Raw genomic sequence first — 23,003 nt, 5'->3', positions numbered from 1 at the left:
AACTGTGGCAAGTTCTTGGTGGTATGGGGATACCAAGTCATCTTGTCTGCCTCCTGAGGAATCTGTATAACAACCAAGTGGCAACGGTAAGAACAGACGACGGAACAACGGATTGGTTGAAGATTGGGAAAGGAGTACGGCAGGGTTGTATACTCTCACCCTACCTATTCAACCTGTACGCAGAACACATCATGCGACGTGCTGGGCTTGATGAAGCCAAGGCTGGAATTAAAATCGCTGGAAGAAACATTAACAATCTCAGATATGCAGATGATACCACTTCGATGGCTGAAAGCGAGGAGGAGCTGAGGAACCTCATGATGAAGGTGAAAGAAGAAAGTGCAAAAGCTGGGTTGCAGTTCAACCTAAAAAAAACAAGATTATGGCAACCAGCTTGATTGAGAACTGGCAAATAGAGGGAGAAAAAGTGGAAGCAGTGACAGACTTTGTGTTTCTAGGCGCAAAGATTACTGCAGACGCTGACTGCAGCCAGGAAATCAGAAGACGTTTACTTCTTGGGAGGACAGCAATGACAAATCTTGATAAAATAGTTAAGAGCAGAGACATCACACTGACAACAAAGGTCTGCATAGCTAAAGCAATGGTATTCCCCATAGTAACCTATGGCTGCGAGAGCTGGACCATAAGGAAGGCTGAGCGAAGGAAGATAGATGCTTTTGAACTGTGGTGCTGGAGGAAAATTCTAAGAGTGCCTTGGACTGCAAAAAGATCAAACCAGTCCATACTCCAGGAAATAAAGCCAGACTGCTCACTTGAGGGAATGATATTAAAGGCAAAACTGAAGTACTTTGGCCACATCATGAGAAGACAGGAGACCCTGGAGAAGATGCTGATGCTAGGGAAAGTGGAAGGCAAAAGGAAGAGGGGCCGACCAAGGGCAAGATGGATGGATGATGTTCTGGAGGTGATGGACTCGACCTTGGGGGAGCTGGGGGTGGCGATGGCCAACAGGAATCTCTGGCGTGGGCTGGTCCATGAAGTCACAAAGAGTCGGAAGCGACTGACTGAATAAACAACAACACTGGAGAAGTATGAGAGGAATGAAAAGTAATTTCATTTCAGTAGGTTTCTACTGACAAACTGAAGTGCTGGTGTGGTTTTTGTTGATCATTAAAGTGTAATGTGTATCATAACCCCTCTACCATTAGTGCTTTTATTTCTTGATAAGAACAATCAATAACTTGTAGTTCTGCAATGCAATAGAATTAGTAAAAAACAGGGTAGAAAATGAAGCATTTTACATTGCAGAATATAGAGAATGTCCCTCACCTACACAAGAAAAAACAATGCTCACCTCATACTTGATTTTGCTAGCACAGAAAGCCCTTTTCATCTTTTAAAAGTAAGATCCTTACATGACTTGTGCACACAGAATACAAGCTAAAGTAGGATTTAACCACTGAAATTATTTCCCCATTAACTGAAGGTTATTTATCTTTTTCTCCTGAGTAGCCATTTTCTCTTCAAATAATTTTATGTTAACATAACCGTATAGCCTCTTGTTTAGTCAGACATTTGCTTATTCGTACTCTGGTTATGTTTTCCAGGACATTTGAATAAACAGTACACTTGAAAGAATACAAAAGGCATACTGAAAGTAGAAATTTTCCTTACCATGAATGTCTATTCTTTGGATCTCTTGGAGAGTATTCCTTCACCTCAGGATGGTGCTTCCCTCTGGGTGAGATAGGCAAGGGCAGGGTCCAGTTTTCAAACTGCTTCTCAAGGGACCAGGCCACCCCATCCTCCCAGACTGGACTAGAAGAGCAAGGATATCCCTCTGCCCCTCCCTGTTAATAACTACATGCTTGCTTTAACTAACAATGAGTCAAAAGGCCCAACCCAGTAGGAAAAGGGCCACAATTAGTGAGCAAATACATACACACTGAAAAAAACAGGCAGAACAAGGAAGAAACAAACAGTCCCAGGATTCCCTGCCTACCACCCTCATATGTGTGGCAAAGGCAGAAGCCCTAGACCAAAAAGGAAACTTGTGCTGATCTTAAGAAGGAAGAGGGAGGTGGAATGCCCTCCAGGAGACCCAGGTAATAGAAATTCATAGTAAGGAAAATTTCTACTTTCTTCTATGTTCGCAGAGGGCATTCCTTCACCTCGGGATATATCACAGCAGTACTGGATGGGAAGACTTCACAGATCAGGAGTCTTGGCAGAAAGAACTTTATGCAGAACCTTCCTACCAAAGGCTGCATCTGCAGAGGAAAAGTAATCAAGTTTATAGTGTCTAGAAAATGTGTGGACAGAAGCCCAGGTGGCAGCTTTGCAAATATCCTCTATGGAAATATTTCCCACAATGGCAGCTGAAGTGGCCACTCCTTTCAGTGAATGAGAAGTGATTCCCTGTGGAAGAGTTTTCCTCAAGGATTGGTAAATCTGCGCAATACACTCTTTAAGCCACCTGTAGATAGTGGAGGTAGAGAACTTGGTTCCAATGGATTTTGCCTTGGAAGGCTACAAAAAGGGAACTGTCCTTCCTATGCTTTGCCATCCTGTTGAGATAGAAACAGTTTCTTCCAACCTGTGCCAGCTTTTTTCTTGAGGGTGGGACAGCTTGGGGCAAAAGGAAGGAAGGGCAACATCCTGCAACCTATGAAAAGGAGGACTGATCTTAGGACAAAGGATGGGTCAAGCCAAAGGACTACTTTGTCAGGGTGGAAGACACAGAGTTGAGGGTTGGTGGACGCAGCAACTCTCCTGGCAGAAGTCATACCCATCAAGAAAATGGTTTAAGGGTGAGAATTTTTAAGGGGCAGGTGACCAGTGGTTTGAAGGGGGCCCCCATGAGAGCAGGGTTTACCCAATTCAGTTTCCAGGGGGAAAATCTGTGCACCACTGCGGGATTCAGAAGTGTCACACCTCCAAGGAACCTTTTGAACTGAGGGCAGGATTCAAAGGAGCTTTTTACCATTGCAACCAAGGATGCTACTGAGGGCTGCCGCCTGCCTTTTAATGGTGTTGGTGCTTCATCCCTTGTCTAAACTGGCCTGTAAGAACCCCCAAATATTCTTGATGTCCCTGTTGTCAGAGATCTTACCATGATCCTTACACCAAAAAAGGAAGGCTCTCCATGTAGTGCTATAGATCCTATTGGTAAAATATTTACACGACAGTAAGAAGTGTATGCGTCACTCCCTCAGAGTAACCTAACTTTTTAAGCCAAGACCTTTCAGCTTCCAAGTTGTTAAGTGGAAGTTCTCTGGTTGAAGATGAAGGATGGGACCTTGAAGAAGAAGGTCTGTCATGGGCAGATGTTTCCAGCTGACAGGTTGAGCAATTCTGGAAACCAGGGTCTCCTCAGCTAGTGTGGGGCAATGAATATGGCTGATGCTTTCAAGGATCTTACTTCTTTGAGAGCCTTTTTTGAGGAATCAGAGGAATGGATATAAATGTGTAAAGGAGCCTTCCTGGCCACTCTACTGTGAGAGTGTAGGGATTCTGAAATCTGGTTAGGAATTCTGGAACTTGTTTGTTCATGTGTATTGCAAAGAGGTTCAGTACAAGATGACCAAAGTTGAAGGGTGGTCTCCTTGAAAACTAGAGGCTTGAGGGACTATTCTGATTCCCATATTCTGTTCCTGCTAAGCCACTCTGCGGTTTTGTTTGCTGTCCCCACAGGTTGTTCCACCCTGATGGACTTGAGCTGGGATTCTGCCCAGGAAATGAGATGGTAAGCCTCCTTGCTCAGGATGCTGTATTTGATTTCCCTGTTTGTTCACATAAGCTTTTGCAGTGACATTGTCTTTAATGAGCTTCCGCCACGCATTAAAAATGTGGTTGTTCAGGCAGGCATTTGGGGTGGGCTAGGGTATTTTTAGAAATACGATATTTTTAATGTAGAATTTTATTGTTTTAAACTGTCTCTATTATTGTACATCGTCCAGAGTGGCTGGTGACCAGCCAGATGGGTGATTAAATAAATAAATAAACAAACAAACAAACAGTCTGTTCTTATCAGGATATAGGACTTTGTTCAAATGCTATCAGAGCTAATCTGACAGCTCTGAGCTCCAGATAATTGGTGCTCAGGGTGCATTCCTCCTTTGACCAGACTCCCTAAGCAACCTGGTCATCTAGGTGAGCTTCCCACCCATAGAGACTGGGAGGCTTGGAGAGTGGCAACAAGTGAGAGGGTCTTCTCGGTGGTGGCCCACCATTTATGGAAAGCGCTCCCTGATGAGGTCTGCCTGCATCAGCCAGGCTAAATCTGCCCTCTTCTCTCAGGCATTTGGCAGCATATAATGAGTCTTTTTGATCAGGTCCTGGATTGTCTCTGGATGATTGTTTTAAATTGTTTCAGATATATGTTATTGTGTATGCTATCTGTTTTATGTCCTTACATGAATACTTTTTATACTTTATATAAAGTATTTTAATGGTTTTTAATTTCTGTGAACCACCCAGACAGCTTTGGCAATGGGGCAGTATAAAAATATAATGAATGAATGAACAAATGAATGCATTATTTTCCTGTAGGGATCCTCTAGACTCAGCCATGCAGACAGCTTCTGGGGGCTGATCCACCAAAGCAGAGATTCTCTAATCTGTTTTGAAGTTTTCACCCTTAGGTGAGCACAAGAAGCAGTGAGGTCTTGAAAGGGAAGAGGCATCCTCTGTAATAGATATGCATGGAAGTGAGCCCAGACGACAAGGTCTTGACAGGAAACCATCATGCCCAGGAGTTGAGCCAACAACATGAGGTCTATCTTTTTTGCATGTGGAACTGAGCCCACCAGATGAGAGATCTTGGAACATCTTTCCTGAGACAGAGTCATCCAGAAGCGACTTGTGTTTAGACACATTCCAAAGTGCTCTAATAGCTAGTTGGAGAAAGCTCTTCTCTGCACTGATGACAAATCCATGCATCGGCAGTCAGTCAATGGTGGCTTGAATGTCCAATGCACACTGTTGCTCAGAGTGTGCCTTCACCAGAATGTCATTTAGATACAGATAGGCACAAACTCCTTTTGTTCTGAGTTGGGCTACCAAGACAACCGGGATTTTGGAGAAGACCCTGGGTGCCGAGGTGAGGCTGAATGGAAGGGCCCAGTACTGGTAACAGTGCTTGTGACTGCAGAAACGAAGGAACTTTCTGTGTTTTGTGTATTGGAATATGAGGATACTTGGACTCCTGCACTGAGCAGGGGGTTGGACTTGATGGTCTTGTAGGCCCCTTCCAACCCTACTATTCTATGATTCTAGGTCTATAGAGGCCATCCAATCTTGTTTGTTGAGGGCCGAAGTAATGGACTTCAGAGTTTCCATCTTGAAGGTCATTTTGCTCAGATGTTCGTTCACTCACTTGAGATCAAAGATAGCCCTGTAGGCCCTGTTCTTTTGTGGAGCTAAGAAAAAAAATGAATAAACCCTTGATCTCTGCTGGGATGGCTTTACAAGTTTGATGGCATAGATGGCAAGAAAATGCTGAATTTCTGTTAGGAAGGCCTGGTGCTCCTCTGGGTTGTTTGAGTGAGGAGATGTAATGAATTTGCTCCTGGATTGGTAAACAAATGCTACAAAGTAGCCCTGATGACAATATCTCTTACCCACACGTCTGAGATGGTGTGAGTAATGAAGTGGGCAAAATGGATAAGGCAGCTGCCAACTGGACATGGTCACAATCTCCCTGATGTCAGGTGGAAGCATTCTTCTTGTTCCCCTTGTTGAAGTGGGAGGAAGAAGAACAGGAGGAATGAGAGTGCTGGAAAGCAGATTTGCCCCGTGTATTAAACCCATGATTTCACCCACCTTTGAAGGACCCTGAGGGGCTGGCCACAGAGGAGAAACAGTTAGAATGAAAGGACTGGGCTTTAGATTTTCTATCATCTCTTGCTGTCGATGCGAGAATTTTCTTCTTATCTCATGTCTCAACAAAGATCGTCTCTAAGGGAGGTCCAAACAGCTTGGCCCTAGCAAAGGAGTAGCTTGTTATCCTGGCCTGCGGACCCAGGCTGGAAATACTTCAGAGGCCTCACGTCACCATTCACCCCCTCCTTTCTTTTAAGGTGCTTGGAATTTGGTGCCAAAACCACTGGCTGGAGAGAAGGTGAAATGACGCCCTATGAGTCGCCGGAACTGAGACATCCATTGGCAGCTCAACTGTTGCGGCCACCTGGGACTCACAGCTGTCCATGGTACTAGTAGCTCCTTTGCGCATCCACTATGGGATTACGGAAGTAAAAAGGAGTTAAGGTTGCAGATTGGGCTGAGAGCACAGCACTCTGGCTGAGGGGACGCTGAGTGCTTGAGTTGCAGCCATGCCACAAGGAGCCTCAACTGGCCCAATAGGAGCAGGGCAGTTGGGCTGACAAAGTTGGGCTGACAAAGTTGAGCAGCCTCTTTCTATGTGGAAATGTTCCCTGTCCCTACTAAGAAGGGGTGGGAAGGGGGAAAGAGGAAAGGAGCAGTAAAAACCCCCCATAGAAGAACGTGGGGTTCTTAGGAACTCCCAAGGACCCAACCAAACTGCAGCTAGGCAGGGCTGATCTGGGAGGATGAGGTGACCTCCTCCCCCTGGAGAAGCAGTCTGAAAATTGGACCCTGCCTATCTTACCCAGAGGGAGATGCCATCCTAAGGTGAAGAAATACCCTCTGGGAGCCTCAGGAGCATAACTAGTATATGCATTATTAATTCTTTAGAAGAATATTCTTCTAATTAAAAATTAAAGAAGAATTAAAATGTGGGTAGGCTCAGATTCAGACATTAAAACAAACCATGGTTTAAGGAAAATTCATAAATGAAAAGGATGTGCACCTCTAAAAGTAATGAGAATTGGGAAGAGGAATGTGGAATGCTGGTTTCCCAATATAGCTCTGTTCCTTTGGAAACTAGTGTCAGACCTGACTTTGTGACACATGCCAGTATCCCGACACAGAACACAAATAACAACAACACTCTTTATTGCGGCAGAGTAGGTTACACAAACCAGCTTTCCAGAACTCATGGCAACGCTTGCAGCATTTATAGACCCCAATAAATCACATAGCCTAAGCAGAGGCTATAGGCATGTTGCTTTGTTTAAGAGACAGTTCAAATGCTAGAATCCACACAGAGTCAGAGTCAGCATTCCAGTCCAGCAATATGTTCCCAGTCAGAGTCTTTAACGAAAGAGAATTCAAAGCAGACAAGAATTCACAAAAAGTCCAGGCAAGAAAGTATTCTGGGCAACTGAGACATTGTTCTCAGCAAAGGCTCTTCAACCTGTGCACTGGCTTAAAATGCTGGGGCGGGGACGCTAAAGCCCCCCTTCTGACAATCTATCTTGACAGGAGAATCTGGCCTATAAGTGAGCACTACATTGAAGAAGGTATCTCTGTTCTGCCCTCTTCAGTTGAAGTCTTAACCTGGGTGACACCCCCAAGCCACCTTCCCCAAGCCACCTTCCTCCTGCTCGGTTCTCACAGTCCCAGGCTGTAAATCAGAGGCCTTTCAAAGCCAACTCTTGAAGCTGTGGCTGAGAGGGAGTACTCACCAATGGCACACATGTTCTTCAGAGAAAATGGATTTAACAGTAGTAGAATATTTTTGTCATTTCTAAGGAACCACGTAATAAATCTGGAAAGGCTATCATACCTAGAGACCATCTTCTGTCATGTGAACTCCATCACCCATTAAGATCTCTGAGTGAATCTGTACTTCAGATTTCAATAGTCTAAAAACGTAAAATAAATGGGGGTCTTACATAAGAAAGAGCCTTTTTAGAGAGGATACCCTGATTGGGTTCAGCCTTAACACAAAACCATGGTTTGTGCTAACTATACTTAAGAACCCACACCACGTTTGAACATTCAATAGAGTGTGACAAACCTTTATATTCTGATGTAGGTCACCACTGCCCCTTAGAGCATCTGGTAAGTTGGCACCATGCAAGTAAACCTGGACAGCTCTTTTATCATTATAGAGTTGCTACAAATGTGGCTCCAGCCAACAAGTAATTTTCTGATTTGCTGGCTTGACCACTAACTTTAGAAATGGAGGATATTGCACTAATAGACAAAAGGACAGCCAGTCTACGCTAAGAGGATAGCTTTATCTGAATTCAAATTCCTAGAGAAGGGAGAGTTTGATTTCCTAGCAACATCTAATCAGGAGGCCAAAGATACTCTCTCTCAAACCATTCTCTCTACAATGAACTCTGCAAATGCTCTGAAACCCAAGACTCCTTAAATAGGTAAAATATAACTAGCTAGGTTAGATTGACTTTATTGATTTTATTTGGAATTCTGTGTGTATGATTGTTGCCTTCCCTTGTTCTTCCCTTTTTTCCTCCCCCTGCCCTCCCCCTGCTTTTCCCAAATAAACTTCCTTTCTAATATTTTGACATTTGGCTGTGTTGTTTTAAAAAATAAAATCCAGTAAAAACTTTCCCATGGGAAGGACTGCATGGTTACAAAGCTACCACTTGTACTCTTAGGATTTTCACAAGGTTTGTGTTAAGCTCTGTGTTTCTGGGCTTTGGGCAAGAAAATTTAAAGTGCCTTTCTTTTTATTTTTTCCTAGACAAGGGCTGACAGGAGGTGTCCTTGGCAGAAGGCCTTGGAAATCCCCAAGTAGTTTGTGAGATTAGGGCAGCCGTTCCCAGCCTGTTGCCCTCCAGATGTTTTAGACTACAACTCCCAGCATTCCTGAATATTGGCCATGCTGGCTGGGGCTGATGGGAGTTGAATTCCAAAACATCTGGAGGGCACCAGCTTGTGACAGCCTGGACTAGGGAGTGTCAAGGGGTTCAACTTGAGTGGTGGCAGCCTATCAACAATTATTGTGGGGAATATTTTTTGTAAAGAAGGGGTCTACCGGTAGGGGAAGTCATCCCCCTCCCATAACACAGGCAAATCATGGTTTAAGGCTGCTTGCTTCCTTTTGTTTCCCATCTGCTCAGCACTTAGCTTCATAATTTCACTCATGTCTCCATGGGGCAGTTCACTCATTGCTCCACATCAAGAGATTTCTCTTGAAGTGGGGCAATGGCCCTAACTGTGGTTTGTCAATGGTTTGTGAATTCAAGCAAGAATAAACCACAGCAGAAATTATGGTTTGCAAACCTGCTTCAACCTGTGATCCTGGTGTGTTGGTCCCAAAGAAACCATGGTTTGTGGGCAAGCTCAATTCAGACATTAAAACAAACCATAGCTTAAGCTAAACAAACCATGGTTTTGCATTATGTTTGAACCCGGCCCACGTCTCTGGAATTCCCTCTCAAAGGAGATCCACCAGAGCCCAAGTATAGAGTTTTAGAAAGCAGATGAAGATGATGATTTTCAGACAAAACATTTGTGAATTGACACTGCTTTGTTATTGAGAAAAGTGTATTATTGCATATTTTAAATTACTTCTATTATTTTTGTGAACCACCTTGTGCTTCCTTCCAGATGAAAGCAAATAAACAAGCCACCCAAACTAGTCTCCTTGGTTTCAAATAGGATTACACTTGTATAAGCAGAAAAACCACCTCCTTCATACCTTCAATGTTTATTTTATTTACATACCTTAGTATGTGCGTTAGGTAATGAACTAGAAATATTTCATGAAAATTCTGGAAAGTAGTTGACTTACCAATCTTTTAATGACTCTCAACAAAAGCTTCTGATCTTTTACTTCCTTTTTGAGCTGTAGTACTTCAGCAAAGCTGTCCATATTTTCTGGAGACATACTATCCACGTTGTCCCCACCATAGAGTTGAACTAATAATGACAAGCACTGTGATGCATTCTCATATATTTCAGTGTCTTCACTTGGAAGCTAAAAATAAAAATCATAAATGAAATTCTAATGTCACAGAATTCAGTTTCCCTGGATTAAGGATGAAGTAGTAGCATTCACTATCTAACTTGAAACAACAATTTCTGCTTATCCTACTTAATTTCATGTAACAGTTACTGAAGAAGATTAATAAAATTATAACCACAATACAGTGTTTTAGGCTTCAACAATTATAAGTATTTGTAAGATGCTTCATATAACAAATAGGTTTGGGTGTACACCTAATATTCCCAATTGCTTAACCACATTCCCTCTCCACCTGCTTACTTCTGGAGTGCAAACTTTATTGATTAAATTTTACATCAGAACCAATCTTAACCATAAGACTAACCAGGGTTAAGCATGATTTGAAATCAACTTCGAACTAAGTGCATTATAGCCTCAATGTGAAAAAATGAAATAGTTTTCTCCTATGACATGTCAACCTCGATAAAATTTTTATTTAGGAATGTAATTTTCAAATATTTTCTGTTCCTTTTTCCTTCTTTCTCTCAAACACATCTTCGCTCAAGTACAGAAACGTTTCCTTTGCAATATACTAGAAATTTTCCTTTATCTGTTAAAGTCTCTTAAACAGCAGCAAACAAAACAATGCTTTTTATGGTGCAACTTCTTCTATATTTCTGGGATTGATTCCCCCTTTTGATTGGCAAATTTAGCTTCTTCCTGAGCTTGCTGAAGCCAATTTTCCTTGACTTGTGTGACTAAGTATTGCCCTGGATTTCGCTCCTTTTTAAATTTCCAAATCTAAAATGCCGCATTCACACAAAAATCACCCTACAGAGCATGTGAAAAGAGTGGTGAGTTGCCAAATTAATAATGAGGCATTGGATCCAGGATCTGTCTTCCATTGACTCTGGTCAAGGGAAGGGCACCACTCATGGAAGGTGCCTCTTACTGATATTTGTGGATCCCCCCACCCGCAGGACCACATTTCACCCAATTCAGCAGGATCCCCTGATCCTCTGTATAGGATTTTCAGGGGGCTGGAGGGGCTTCTGTGGGGTGGAGGGGGCAGGGAAGTCTATTTCTGCCAGCCCAGTTGCACGCATCTAAATCTGGAGCCAACCCAAGGGAAATATATAATGCAATAATAATCAGGGAACTGTAATCTTCTGTTATATGCTACTACTAATCAAAATATATAAGGGTCTCAGTAAAAATTTGATGGCACATGATGCAACCACCTTGCTAAAGTTCAGCAGGTCTGGAGCTGTTCAGTGTTGGAATAGGAGACTGTCTGGGAACCAGCTGCCTTGAGCTCCACGATAGAACGAAGGCAGGACGTAAGTGTAAATAAATATAGCATCTGAAAAAATTCTTCCCTCTGACTGTAACATAAGTCCTTCATATATTAGCACCCTCTGCTGGACATTGGAGAAAGGGGCAGGTTAAGAAAGCAACAGGGAGGCTCCTTCCCCAACTTCATGGAGATTAAAAGCTTCTCTCAGATGGACAGTTGGAGCACTTTTGCCATGCTAAAGCATGTTTGCCATGGAGTATTTTCACCAAATATGACTTGCAAGCCCTGTTACAGAGCCACTTCTTCTAGGGCCACAGGAACAGAATGGTAACCAAGTTCTTTCAAACATATATTCTTTTTTTTTTTTAACTAAAAATTAAGTATCCCTTGCTATATTTATTGCTAGCACAAGAAACTATAGTTTGATCATGGAGATATTCTTGGCATTCTCCTTTTTTATGTCCATTGAGTTGACCTAAATGATAACTAATTTGTAAATTTTAAGTAATGGCTTCCATTATGTAAAGCTGTGCCTGTGAATATGTTCCAGGGACTGTGTCTATAAAACCTGTTTCACTGGCCAGGTTCAGATGACATGCCACAACTCGTTGTGGGTTATTTAACCCACAACAACCTGCGGTGCCTGCAGGCACCAAATCACAATCCCCCCACTTGGGGGGTGTAATGTCATGCGAACCTGGGTTAAACAACCCTCTCCTAACCCTAAAATAGATCATGGGTTATTGTTTAACCGTCACATAACCCATGCTCACCGGGTTCACATGACACAACAACCCCTGAGCAGGGGTTACATATTCAAAATGGTGACTGGAGGTCATGTCATGTGAACAGCCCCATTATTTCAGAACAGTCTTTCCTGATCCAGTGCTGTTCAGATTGTTGTTTATTTGTTCAGTCGCTTCCGACTCTTCATGACTTCATGGACCAGCCCACGCCAGAGCTTCCTGTTGGCTGTCGCCACCCCCAGCTCCCCCAAGGTCGAGTCCGTCACCTCCAGAATATCGTCCATCCATCTTGCCCTTGGTCGGCCCCTCTTCCTTTTGCCTTCCACTTTCCCTAGCATCAGCTTCTTCTCCAGGGTGTCCTGTCTTCTCATGATGTGGCCAAAGTACTTCAGTTTTGCCTTTAAGATCATTCCCTGAAGTGAGCAGTCTGGCTTTATTTCCTGGAATATGGACTGGTTTGATCTTCTTGCAGTCCAAGGCACTCTCAGAATTTTCCTCCAGCATCACAGTTCAAAAGCATCTATCTTCCTTCGCTCAGCCTTCCTTATGGTCCAGCTCTCGCAGCCATAGGTTACTACGGGGAATATTGCTTTAACTATGTGGACCTTTGTTGTCAGTGTGATGTCTCTGCTCTTAACTATTTTATCAAGATTTGTCATTGCTGTCTTCCCAAACGTCTTCTGATTTCCTGGCTGGTTGCCATAATCTTGTTTTTTTTTTAGGTTTAACTGAAACCCAGCTTTTGCACTTTCTTCTTTCACCTTCGTCATAAAGTTCCTCAGCTCCTCCTCGCTTTCAGCCATCAAAGTGGTATCATCTGCATATCTGAGATTGTTAATGTTTCTTCCAGCGATTTTAATTCCAGCCTTGGCTTCATCAAGCCCAGCATGTCGCATGATGTGTTCTGCATACAGATTGAATAGGTAGGGTGAAAGTATACAACCCTGCCATACTCCTTTCCCAATCTTCAACCAGTCCGTTGTTCCGTGGTCTGTTCTTACCGTTGCTACTTGGTTGTTATACAGATTCCTCAGGAGGCAGACAAGATGATTTGGTATCCCCATACCACCACAAACTTGCCACAATTTGTTATGATCCACACAGTCAAAGGCTTTAGAATAGTCAATAAAACAGAAATACAGTCAGGGCCAGAAATATTGGAACAAGGATAACTGTTTTGGCAGTTGGCCTCCGTACACCACCACATTGAAGCTGAAAGGAAACACACCCAGATGGGAGCAAAGTCAGGACTTTCAGCTGTAATTCAAGGGGTTTGACAAAAGTGGGGCACTAACCATTCAGGAAGTACAGTCAGTGGCATACCCCCCCCCCCATCGTTGATGGCTCGTAAGTAATGGAACAAACCACCATCATTTCAAACTTAAGGATCGCCTTTAATACCTGGATGGAAATCCTTTGCAGTCAATGACTGCCTGAAGTCTGGAACCCATGGAAATGACCAATGCTCAGTTTCCTGCCTTGAAATGCTTTGCCAGGCCTTTACTGCAGCTGCTTTCAGCTGCTGCTTGTTTGTGGGTCTTTCTGCCTTCAGTCTTGTCTTCAGTAAGTGAAAAGCATGCTTTACTGGGTTGAGATCAGGTGACTGACTTGGCCATTGAAGAATATCCCACTTCTTTGCCTTGAGAAACTCTTGGGTAGCTTTTGCTGTATGTTTTGGGTCATTATCCATCTGCAATATGAAGCGGCGTCCTATCAGTTTGGCAGCATTCGGCTGAATCTGAGCAGAATGTATAGCCCTATACACTTCAGAATTCATCCTGCTGGTTTTATCAGCAGTCAGGTCATCAATAAACACCAGTGACCCGGCTCCATTGGCAGCCATACATGCCCATGCCATAACCCTGCCTCCACCATGTTTGACAGATGATGTGGTATGCTCTGGATCATGAGCTGTTCCTTTCCTTCTCCTTCTTTTCTCTTCCCATCATTCTAGTACAAGTTAATCTTGGTTTCACCAGTCCAAAGAATCTTATTCCAGAACTGGGCAGGCTTTTTTAGGTGTTTGCTGGCAAAGGCTAATCTGGCCTTTCTGTTCTTGAGTGTTACCAGTGGTTTGCACCTTGTTGTGAAGCCTCTGTATTTACATTCATAAAGCCGTCTCTTGACTGTATATGTTGACAATGACATGCCTACCTCCTCAAGAGCGTTCTTGACCTGGCTAGATGTTGTGAAAGAGTTCCTCTTCACCATGAGCAGAATTCTGCGGTCATCCACTTTAGTTGTCTTCCGTGGTCTTCCAGGCCTTTTGCTGTTGCTGAGCTTGTCAGTTAATTCCTTCTTTTTTAGGATGTTCCAAACTGTTGCATTGGCCACTCCCACTGTTTTTGCTCTCTCTCTGATGGGTTTATTTTGTTTCCTCAGCCCAATGATGGCCTCCTTCACTTGCATGGACACCTCTTTGGACCTCATGTTGGGGGTTCCAGTGAACAGCTAGCAAATGCAAATGTAACACTCAGAACCACCTCCAGGCCTTTTATGTGTTTGCTTGGTCATGGGGTACCCAGGAAACAGGCCACACCTGGCCATGCAGCTGCTTGTCAGCCATTCGTTCCATTACTTATGAGCCACCAACGATGGGTGTGTGTGTATGCCACTGGCTGTACTTCCTGAATGGTTAGTGCCCCACTTTTGTCAAACCCCTTGAATTACAGCTGAAAGTCCTGACTTTTTCAGAAAAGTCTGAAAGTCTTGCAAAACATCTTGCAAGATTTTAAACAGTTCAGCTGGGATACCATCGTCTCCTGCTGCCTTGTTATTAGCAATGCTTCTTAAGGCCCATTCAACCTCACTCTTCAGGATGTCTGGCTCTAGCTCACTGACCACACCGTCAAATCTATCCCCGATATTATTATCCTTCCTATACAGATCTTCCGTATATTCTTGCATCTTTTCTTGATCTCTTCTGCTTCGGTTAGGTCCTTGCCATTTTTTTTTTGATCATACCCATTTTTGCCTGGAATTTACCTCCAATGTTTCTAATTTTCTGGAAGAGGTCTCTTGTCCTTCCTATTCTATTATCTTCTTCTGCTTCCGCGCATTGCTTGTTTAAAAATAATTCCTTATCTTTTCTGGCTAACCTCTGGAATTTTGCATTTAATTGGGCATATCTCCCCCTATCACTGTTGCCTTTTGCTTTCCTTCCTTCTTGGGCTACTTCCAGTGTCTCAGCAGACAGCCATCTTGTTTTCTTGGTTTTCTTTTTCTTTGGGACATTTTTTGTTGCTGCCTCCTGAACAATGTTGCAAACTTCTGTCCATAGTTCTTCCGGGACCCTATCTACTAAATCTAGTACCTTAAATCTATTCTTCACCTCCACTGCATATTCATGAGGAATATTCGTGAGCTCATATCTAACTGATCTGTGGGTCTTCCCTATTCTCTTTAGTCTGATTCTAAATAGTGCAATAAGAAGTTCGTGATCTGAACTACAGTCAGCTCTAGGTCTTGTTTTTACCGACTGTATAGAAGTCCGGCACCTTTGGCTACAAAGGATGTAATCAATCTGATCTCAGTGTCAACCATCTGGTGAAGTCCATGTATAAAGTCGTCTTTTAGGTTGCTGGAAGAAAGTGTTTGTTATGCACAGTGAGTTGTCTTGGCAAAATTCTATCAGTCTCTGTCACGCTTCATTTTGTTCTCCCAGACCATGCTTGCCTGTAATTCCAGGTGTCGTTTGACTACCCACCTTAGCATTCCAGTCTCCTGTAATGAAAATAACATCTCTTTTTGGTGTATTATCCAGTAGGTGGGGCAGATCCTCATAGAACTGATCTACTTCTGCTTCTTCAGCATCTGTGGTTGAGACGTATATTTGGATCACTGTAATGTTAAATGGCTTATCCTGAATTCGAATTGAGATCATTCTATAATTTTTAGATTGTATCCAAGCACTGCTTTAGCCACTTTATTATTAATTATGAAGGCTGCTCCATTTCTTCTGGTGGTCATCTGATGTGAAGTGGCCCATTCCAGTCCATTTCAGTTCACTGACACCCAAAATGTCTATATTTAATCTTGACATCTCCCCAATAACCACATCCAATTTGCCCTGGCTCATAGCTCTTACATTCCAGGTTCCTATGGTGTGTTGATCTTTACAACATCGGATTCGTCGTTCACCACAAGCACAGTCGGCCGCTAGCCGTCCTTTCGGCTTTGAGCTAGCTGCATCATCACATCTGGGGCTAATTGAACTTATCCTCTGTTCCCCCCCAGTAGCATTTTGACCATCCTCCGACCTGGGAGCCCCATCTTCTGATGGTATACCGACATATCTCTGGTTGTACTGATCCATTTAGTTTTCACGGCAAGAATACTGGGGTGGGTTGCCATTACCTTCCCCAGGGATCGTATTTAGTCCAGATGTGTTAAACTAAAACTACCATCATGCCCAATCAGCATGACAGTGGCAATGCTGTCTGAGGATGATGAGAGTTGTAGTCCAACATATCTGAACAGCACTGGGGTGGGAAAGACTGTTTTAGAGTGAGAGTACTAGAACCTCAGCATTTCTGCAACAGTATGCTATGCCATTCCTATATTTTTAGAAAACACATACTTTTGTATGATATTTTCATAATTTATACAAGTTGCAGAATTTAACCTTTCTTCGCACAGATTTACTTTGGTACAGAATTTCATTTTTTTAGTGTATTACCCATTGCATATAAAGAATACCTTAACTAATTGGTCCATGAGGACATTCACATATACAAGTATATAATATAATAACAATGTTTGAAGACATTCCAAAATTGCTTTTAAAATATTAGGTGTGTGGGGGGGGGGGAGTAGGGGGAAGAGTATGCTAAGATAAAACAGTACAGTCTCTAAAAACACCTGAAGGATAGAAAAGTATCCAGGTGCTTTTTAAATGGCAGCCAGTCCAAAACTAGGTGTACTTGTAAACTCAGGTAACTCAAAGTATGAAAAGCTTAATGAAAGATAAATGTACTCAAGAGCAGAAATTTGTAAATGTGTAGCATCAAGGAGCAAAATAACAATTCTAGTGGTCATCTTCATCCCCCATTCCTCCAAAGTCTTGTAGGAAATCAATGCAGAACATTACATATTCTCTATAGTTGTATAATGCAGCAATCAGTAGGACAATGTTTTGTTATTGTCATATTTTTGTAAATTAAAGCGAATAAGAACCCTTTGTTTTGGCCCCAGTTACGCAGCATTTGTGAATTGCAAACCACTGCAAGAAACGTACATGACTGTTTGAGCTGAAGTAGCAGTTTTATCACCAATGGAGTTGCTAGCGCATCTAATACCCAGAGGGAAGTCTATTTCAGCACATTAATGAGGTTACACACAAAGAGAGCTTATTACGATAAGAGACAGATTTTTGGTACATCAGAAATATGTTGACAGAACAAGCTGTAACAGATGGGTTCTGGGAGTTCTGAGCAAGATCATTCACAAATATTAGGAAAAATGCAAAAGCAAATTTTCATCAGTATTATTAAGTCTGTTATTTTTTCATTTAACTTATTAGAAAATACCTGAACTCTGAAGGATCTTTACAATACTACCTTGGCTTTCAAAGACCCTCTCTTTTTAAAAAATGTATGAGCATCAACTTATAAAAAAAATCTTTCTGAAATGTTGTAATATATTGCTGCACATTCATACTGAAGACCTGCAGCCAAAGATTTGTTTAGTTATATCTTCACAGAACAAGAAATGGCTATTAAACACCCATCCTCCAAATGTCTCCCTTGATTTTGTGGTTCCAAATTATCTGTTTCTGTACACAGAATAGCATCAATGCATTACTTATTCGACATAATTTGGATTATATTTCTGGATTAGTAAAATTTGGACAGTGCATGTGTGTTTAGGCTTGCTGTAGCTTTCCACTGATTTGGTTTTTTTTCTCTTCCCTGTAGCTCATGTTCATGATCTAGTTTCCACACTGAAATACTTTGCAAATTGACTGATCCCAATCCAAACTGAGCCTGAGGGAATTTGCCCATCACTATCTATACTAATTACCTAACAGAAGAGCTGAGGTAGCCCCCAAATTGCTATTTTAGTGATTAAAATAGCTCTTGTGATTCTTAATCCACAGATCTGTGCCCTAAGCCAATTATAGTTGGTATTTACCAACTATGTTAGTATCTACTCTGAAGGATTTTTTTCATTTTGGTTAATTTGTTTTATGGTAGAGGAAGAGAATTGGCACATCCTTATCTGCGCGATAACGCCCTATTGAAGCCTTCCCTAACCTGATGCCCTCTAAAGTTGTATCGGACTACAATCCCAATCATTCTGGCCATGGTGGCTGGTGATGATGGGGGTTACTCCAATACTCCTGAAAGGCACCAGGTTGGGGAAGGATGCTATTCCAGGTGGGCTTTTTGACTCACATGGGAATGTGCATCTCTTCACCATCTGGGCCCATGTTTTATACTGAGCCTGCAATTATGTCCTCCATCGCATACTAAAAAAAAATGTGCTGCCTCAATATGCACGATTGCTCCTGGACACGAATTAGTTGGAGAGACTGGTTTATCTTTCAATATCTGCACAGTGGTTAGAAAAGTTCAGGTAACAACAACAATAATTTTTTTCTCCACATAAAATTGGAGGGAAGATGGAACGGAATGTTGGGAACAGGCAACCCACTGAACAACAACAAAACAATCCCCTAATCTCTGCAACTCTCCATTAAACCCATTTGCCCGTCCACTTTTTCTTGTCTAACAACATCCAGTTTCCACACTTGTACACTCAACTTACACCTCCCACACCATTGCCTTACCTCTACTCTCTCCATCTGCCTCCTTTCCTTTCCTCATGGCTCTGCTTCTCAGTTCTCTGCTTATATCCTGCTTCCCCCTCTCTTCTAGACCTGTGATTCTCATCTCCCTTGTCTTTTTATCTCATTTCACCCTCAGATTCCCATCTCTCAGCTACCCCACTAATCCTCTCAGTCCCTCTTTCTGGCCAATAACCCGCTTCATTTCTAGACCACATGTGAAGATTAGGTCAGCCCCTTCCATATCTCTCATTAACTCCCCCACCCCACTCTCCCACAGCCCATCAGCCAGCCATCTGCCCCAAAGGTACCTGCTTTTTTTCTATTGTCTACTCTATTCTTCAGCACTCTGCTTCCCTATCCTTCTAGCTTCCTACTTCCTCATACCTCTCCCCATTCCATTTCCCAACCATCATTCTCTCTTCTTCCACAACATCCCTGCTTCTACTCCCACTTCCTGAACAGTATGTAATTCCTGCTGTTCTTATATCTTGTGTGAAGTTTTTTGCAGCCAAATTTCCCTTTCAATTAATCAAACTGACATGAGGAACTATGAAAACCTAAATATGGATAACCTGGTAAAATTTACTCTGTAGGGAATGTAATAGTTATCTATAAATAATAGATAATGCTTACTTGTAAATAATTAAAGTATGTAAACACTTTTGAATAAAAAGAATGGTTCAAGGTTATCTATCTGACAGAAGAGCATATTGCAGGAAGAATATGAAGTGCTTTAATCATTAGTCTTATTAAATCTCAGAGGACCTTTAAAAAAAGTTCAGTCATCATTGTTTAAGTTGTTTAAAATTAAGGCTAATAAAACGTAGACGTATACAGGGACAAATTTTACACTGGATGATTTAACCAAATGATTTAACAATACATTTTTATTTCTGTATATGATCTTTGGATACTTTTCTCAGAAATGTGTCAATGACATTCTTTGCATTATTTAATAGACTAAGTTTGGCTAAGGGTAGACCAAATATTATTTCCAGCTTAACATTAATATATTTAGTTTTAATACAATTTTTTTTTTTTTTTTACAATAAACAGAATAGCCTTAGCTGAAGATGTGTGTCTCATGGTTGACACAAAGTAGTGTTCATCAGTAAGTTCCCATATCCACATCACGGTTTTCAAAAGGTAGCTTCAGAGTGCCCTTGAGTTCGTATTAACTATGGATAGCATCAGTCTGACAAAACACCTAAGCACAGTTAATGGGAACAGGGGAAATCACTTTCAAAGGGAGGCTGCGGGGGGCATCCAGCCCATTAACCCCAGTTAAAGATAAAATGAATGACACATCTACACTAGTCCTGAGAATGAAAGGAACAAGCTAAGGTGAAGGTATGGCTTTGGAGAAGGGAGAGGAGTCCTCCTGGTAGCCGAGGGAACTGAAGTATATGGATAATACTGAAAATGGAGAAGACTCACGAACTGGGATGGTGGGCTAATATGAGGTGATCTTTGCTGGTAACTTTAACCTTGCTTCTAAGTATTTGGTAACTTTTAAAAAATATTGGAAACATATCCTTGGATTTTTTGGTCATGTTTTAAGTAACCTGCCCTGCACCTTCGGGACAGGTAAGTTAAACATTAAAATAAACAATCATTCCAATAGGTTTACAAACAAGGAAGCTCTCACCAGCTGAATAAGCAAGCTAATTAGGTCTGTTGCGGGTTTATTGGTCAGCAGAAGGTCTTCAGCAGGCTGAGTGTCTCCTCCAGTGCCAGACTTCTGTGCCTTCATGAGGAAAAAATATAATGAAGAACAACCTCAGGGGAAATAAAACACTGAAAAAATCACTACCCTAAATTTTTCAGGGTCAAGACTCTGTTCCTCTGCAAAATAATAACATTATTCTCTTTCATAGAAAAATAATAATAAAATAAAATCAAGTTCAGAAAGAACATCCTCTAATAAGTGAAACTCGTTTGAGCATATAAATTACTAGTGCATTCTCACAACAGCTGCATCTTGGACCACCAGGGATTACCCAAGACTAGTATAAGTTTGAAGAATTCTGTTTTGTACAGGTTATAGTGTAAGGATATGGCTGGTCTGTACATTCTCATTCAATATCAGTATTTTGACATGCCATAGTAATTAAACCTGAAGATAAAGATTTATTTTAAAAGACAGATATGAAAGAACACTCTTATTAAGAAGAAAGCATATGTTACCCATATGTCAGGGTGACAAACAAGACACCTGCAATAAGCTTGATTATATTAAATGCCTAAGTTACATTTCTAAATTATGCCCAATGTCAGACACATACTTGACACTTCCTTAAGACACATGCAAAATATATGAGGGTTCAAATCCTTTTGAAATTTTTTAGAGCTGAAAAGAAGTATAGAAATGTTTTATAAATAAATAAAATAAAGAAGCTGGTGAAAACCAAGGATATCCACTGTGGATACTTCGTACCTCAACCATAAAAACTTGAGCGTTACGTTTTTAACCCACATGTAGTTAATGAGCCATTGCCTGTGAAAACTTCGTAGAAATTCACTTGTTAAATAAATCTGTTCAGTTTCATTTGAGTTTGTAGTAGAGAATCCAACAAGAGTAGAAGGAAGGAGACTAACAATCTGCACAATAATGTTCATTCTACCAAAAAAATACCTGTAGAGTCAGGCGGACAACGTTAGCTGTATATATCAGCATGTGGTGCAAAATGTCAAGCAAGGAGAGAAGCAATGCATTTGCTGTCTTGATGTTGCTTTTATCATCTGCATCCAAGCACAGAGCTGCAGTTTCTATTAGGAGGTTACAGATGTGATGGACCAGACCTAAGCAGATAGGCAGATAGAATAAATAAGCACAGTATATGCAGAGAAAATTAGTACAGAAAGTACCTAGGGAAAAAAAGCATATTAAGAGAAAGAAGACATTTCATTTAAACAATAAGATTACCCCCCACCCACCGACCCCCACCCTACCCCTTTCATACAACACATATTTTAAACACAGGATCAGATCTTAATCTATGATAAAATATGTCCTTTTTAAAAAGGAATCAGTCTACATTGGATAGATGTTAGAATCAGGGCCTTCAGTGCTATTCTCAAACAAGCCGTAATAGGCAAGTTGCTTATTTTGAGTGGTTATTTTTTCCCTTTAAGCAATGAAAATCTCATTTACTTCCAACTCAGCAATGTCTAAACATGGAGATGTTCACTGTTATTGCTTCTACCAAAGAGCCAGCAAGCCAGAGTGCAAGCCAATCTGTTCCTAGTTCTTTAGTATTTGGCAATGGAAGAACAATGCTGAAAGTCAGAATTAGAATAAACATATTTGTCAGACCATAGATCATAACAACGTAATAATACAGCAAGGGTAGAAACAATATTAAGAAATAAGTTCTCATCATAAAAATCAACCTGAATGAAAGTGAGATACTGCTAAAACTAAAAATAGTATGTAGAGCAAGTAGGAAGCCAGGCAAAGCAGGGGGTACAGGGACTACGTAAGGAGTAGATGGGGGGGGAGAGTCAAGTTGAGAAGCAACTGGAAGAACAGAGATAAACAGGGTTAGGATAAACAGCTATCAGAGCAAAATGCTATGTTAAGTGAGGTGAGGGAACAAAGAACCTAGACAAAACACATTTTATATAAGTCAACCTTAAGCAAGACAAGTTTCTTAGTGATAAAAATCAGGATGCTAGGTGATTAGGTGGCCATGTGATAACTGAAAAAGTTGTAATAATTTTTTAGGTACAGAAAAGTAAAAACATGTTAATAAATAAAAAGAGAATACATTCTATTAAAATTCTTGTCATATGGACTAGAATCTACATGATAGATAAATCAGTGACTGTGGAACACTTTTTATAAGAAACAAACCATGCATACTTCCCCTTTCTGCAGAAAACTCAAAATATCTTACAGATGTTTATACATTTACATATTGGGCCCACAACTGAGTTAAGCAAGTGTCCCTCTTTATGGAGGGATACACTGCAGGAGGGAAGATTTATATGACTATTTTTTTCTGTAGAAAGGTATGGTATATCTTGTAGAGTAGGATCAATTAGTGCCTCAGCATCACTCTGTTCCCTTGGACTCCACAGTGTAAAAGAATGATCCAAGACACAACTTCGTTGATGAGCTTAAGCCCCTCTTCATTTTTCTGTTCCCTAGGTTCTGATTCCTTCTATCTTGCAAACCAAGAGTTAACCAGCTTATTGAATTTCCCGTAAGCAAACACTCCAGCAAACTTGTGACCTTTTAGAGAAAATATAACAAAACAAAAACTATCTTCAGTTATGGACATAGCTGCAGTCAGTGTTTTCTGACTGCTACAAGCATTAATTTTGGCTTGGCAGGCCCCACTACTGAATGCAAAGGCAAACCAACTCTTCCCAGAATGACAGAGGAAGGGGCTGGGACTTACAAAAAGTGTGCTTACCAGCTGT

General features: G+C 41.5%; 1 protein-coding gene across 9 annotated transcripts in view; it reads right to left on the bottom strand.

The window, feature by feature from the left end:
• ULK4 (unc-51 like kinase 4) overlaps positions 1-23,003 on the bottom strand; it is a 367,782-nt gene that overhangs the window by 74,661 nt on the left and 270,118 nt on the right. For 5 of the 9 annotated variants that reach the window (XM_084858057.1, XM_084858055.1, XM_084858061.1 and 2 more), the window contains exons 33-35: positions 21,211-21,377; positions 20,224-20,322; positions 9,590-9,775 (exon numbers count right to left, since the gene is read on the bottom strand). In XM_084858057.1, coding sequence (XP_084714183.1) covers positions 9,590-9,775; positions 20,224-20,322; positions 21,211-21,377 — 452 coding nt within the window. Of the gene's footprint in view, positions 1-950; positions 7,689-9,589; positions 9,776-20,223; positions 20,323-21,210; positions 21,378-23,003 lie in introns of those variants that run through there. The other 4 variants (XR_014792296.1, XR_014792295.1, XM_084858060.1 and 1 more) reach the window with 3 other exon arrangements.

Source organism: Heloderma suspectum, chromosome 5 (genome assembly GCF_057233095.1).
Source record: "Heloderma suspectum isolate Gila_16-S chromosome 5, 16-S_ref, whole genome shotgun sequence".
Taxonomy (NCBI): Eukaryota; Metazoa; Chordata; class Lepidosauria; order Squamata; family Helodermatidae; genus Heloderma; species Heloderma suspectum.
Note: the sequence above shows the minus strand (reverse complement) of the source record. Positions and strands in the feature narration are given on the sequence as shown.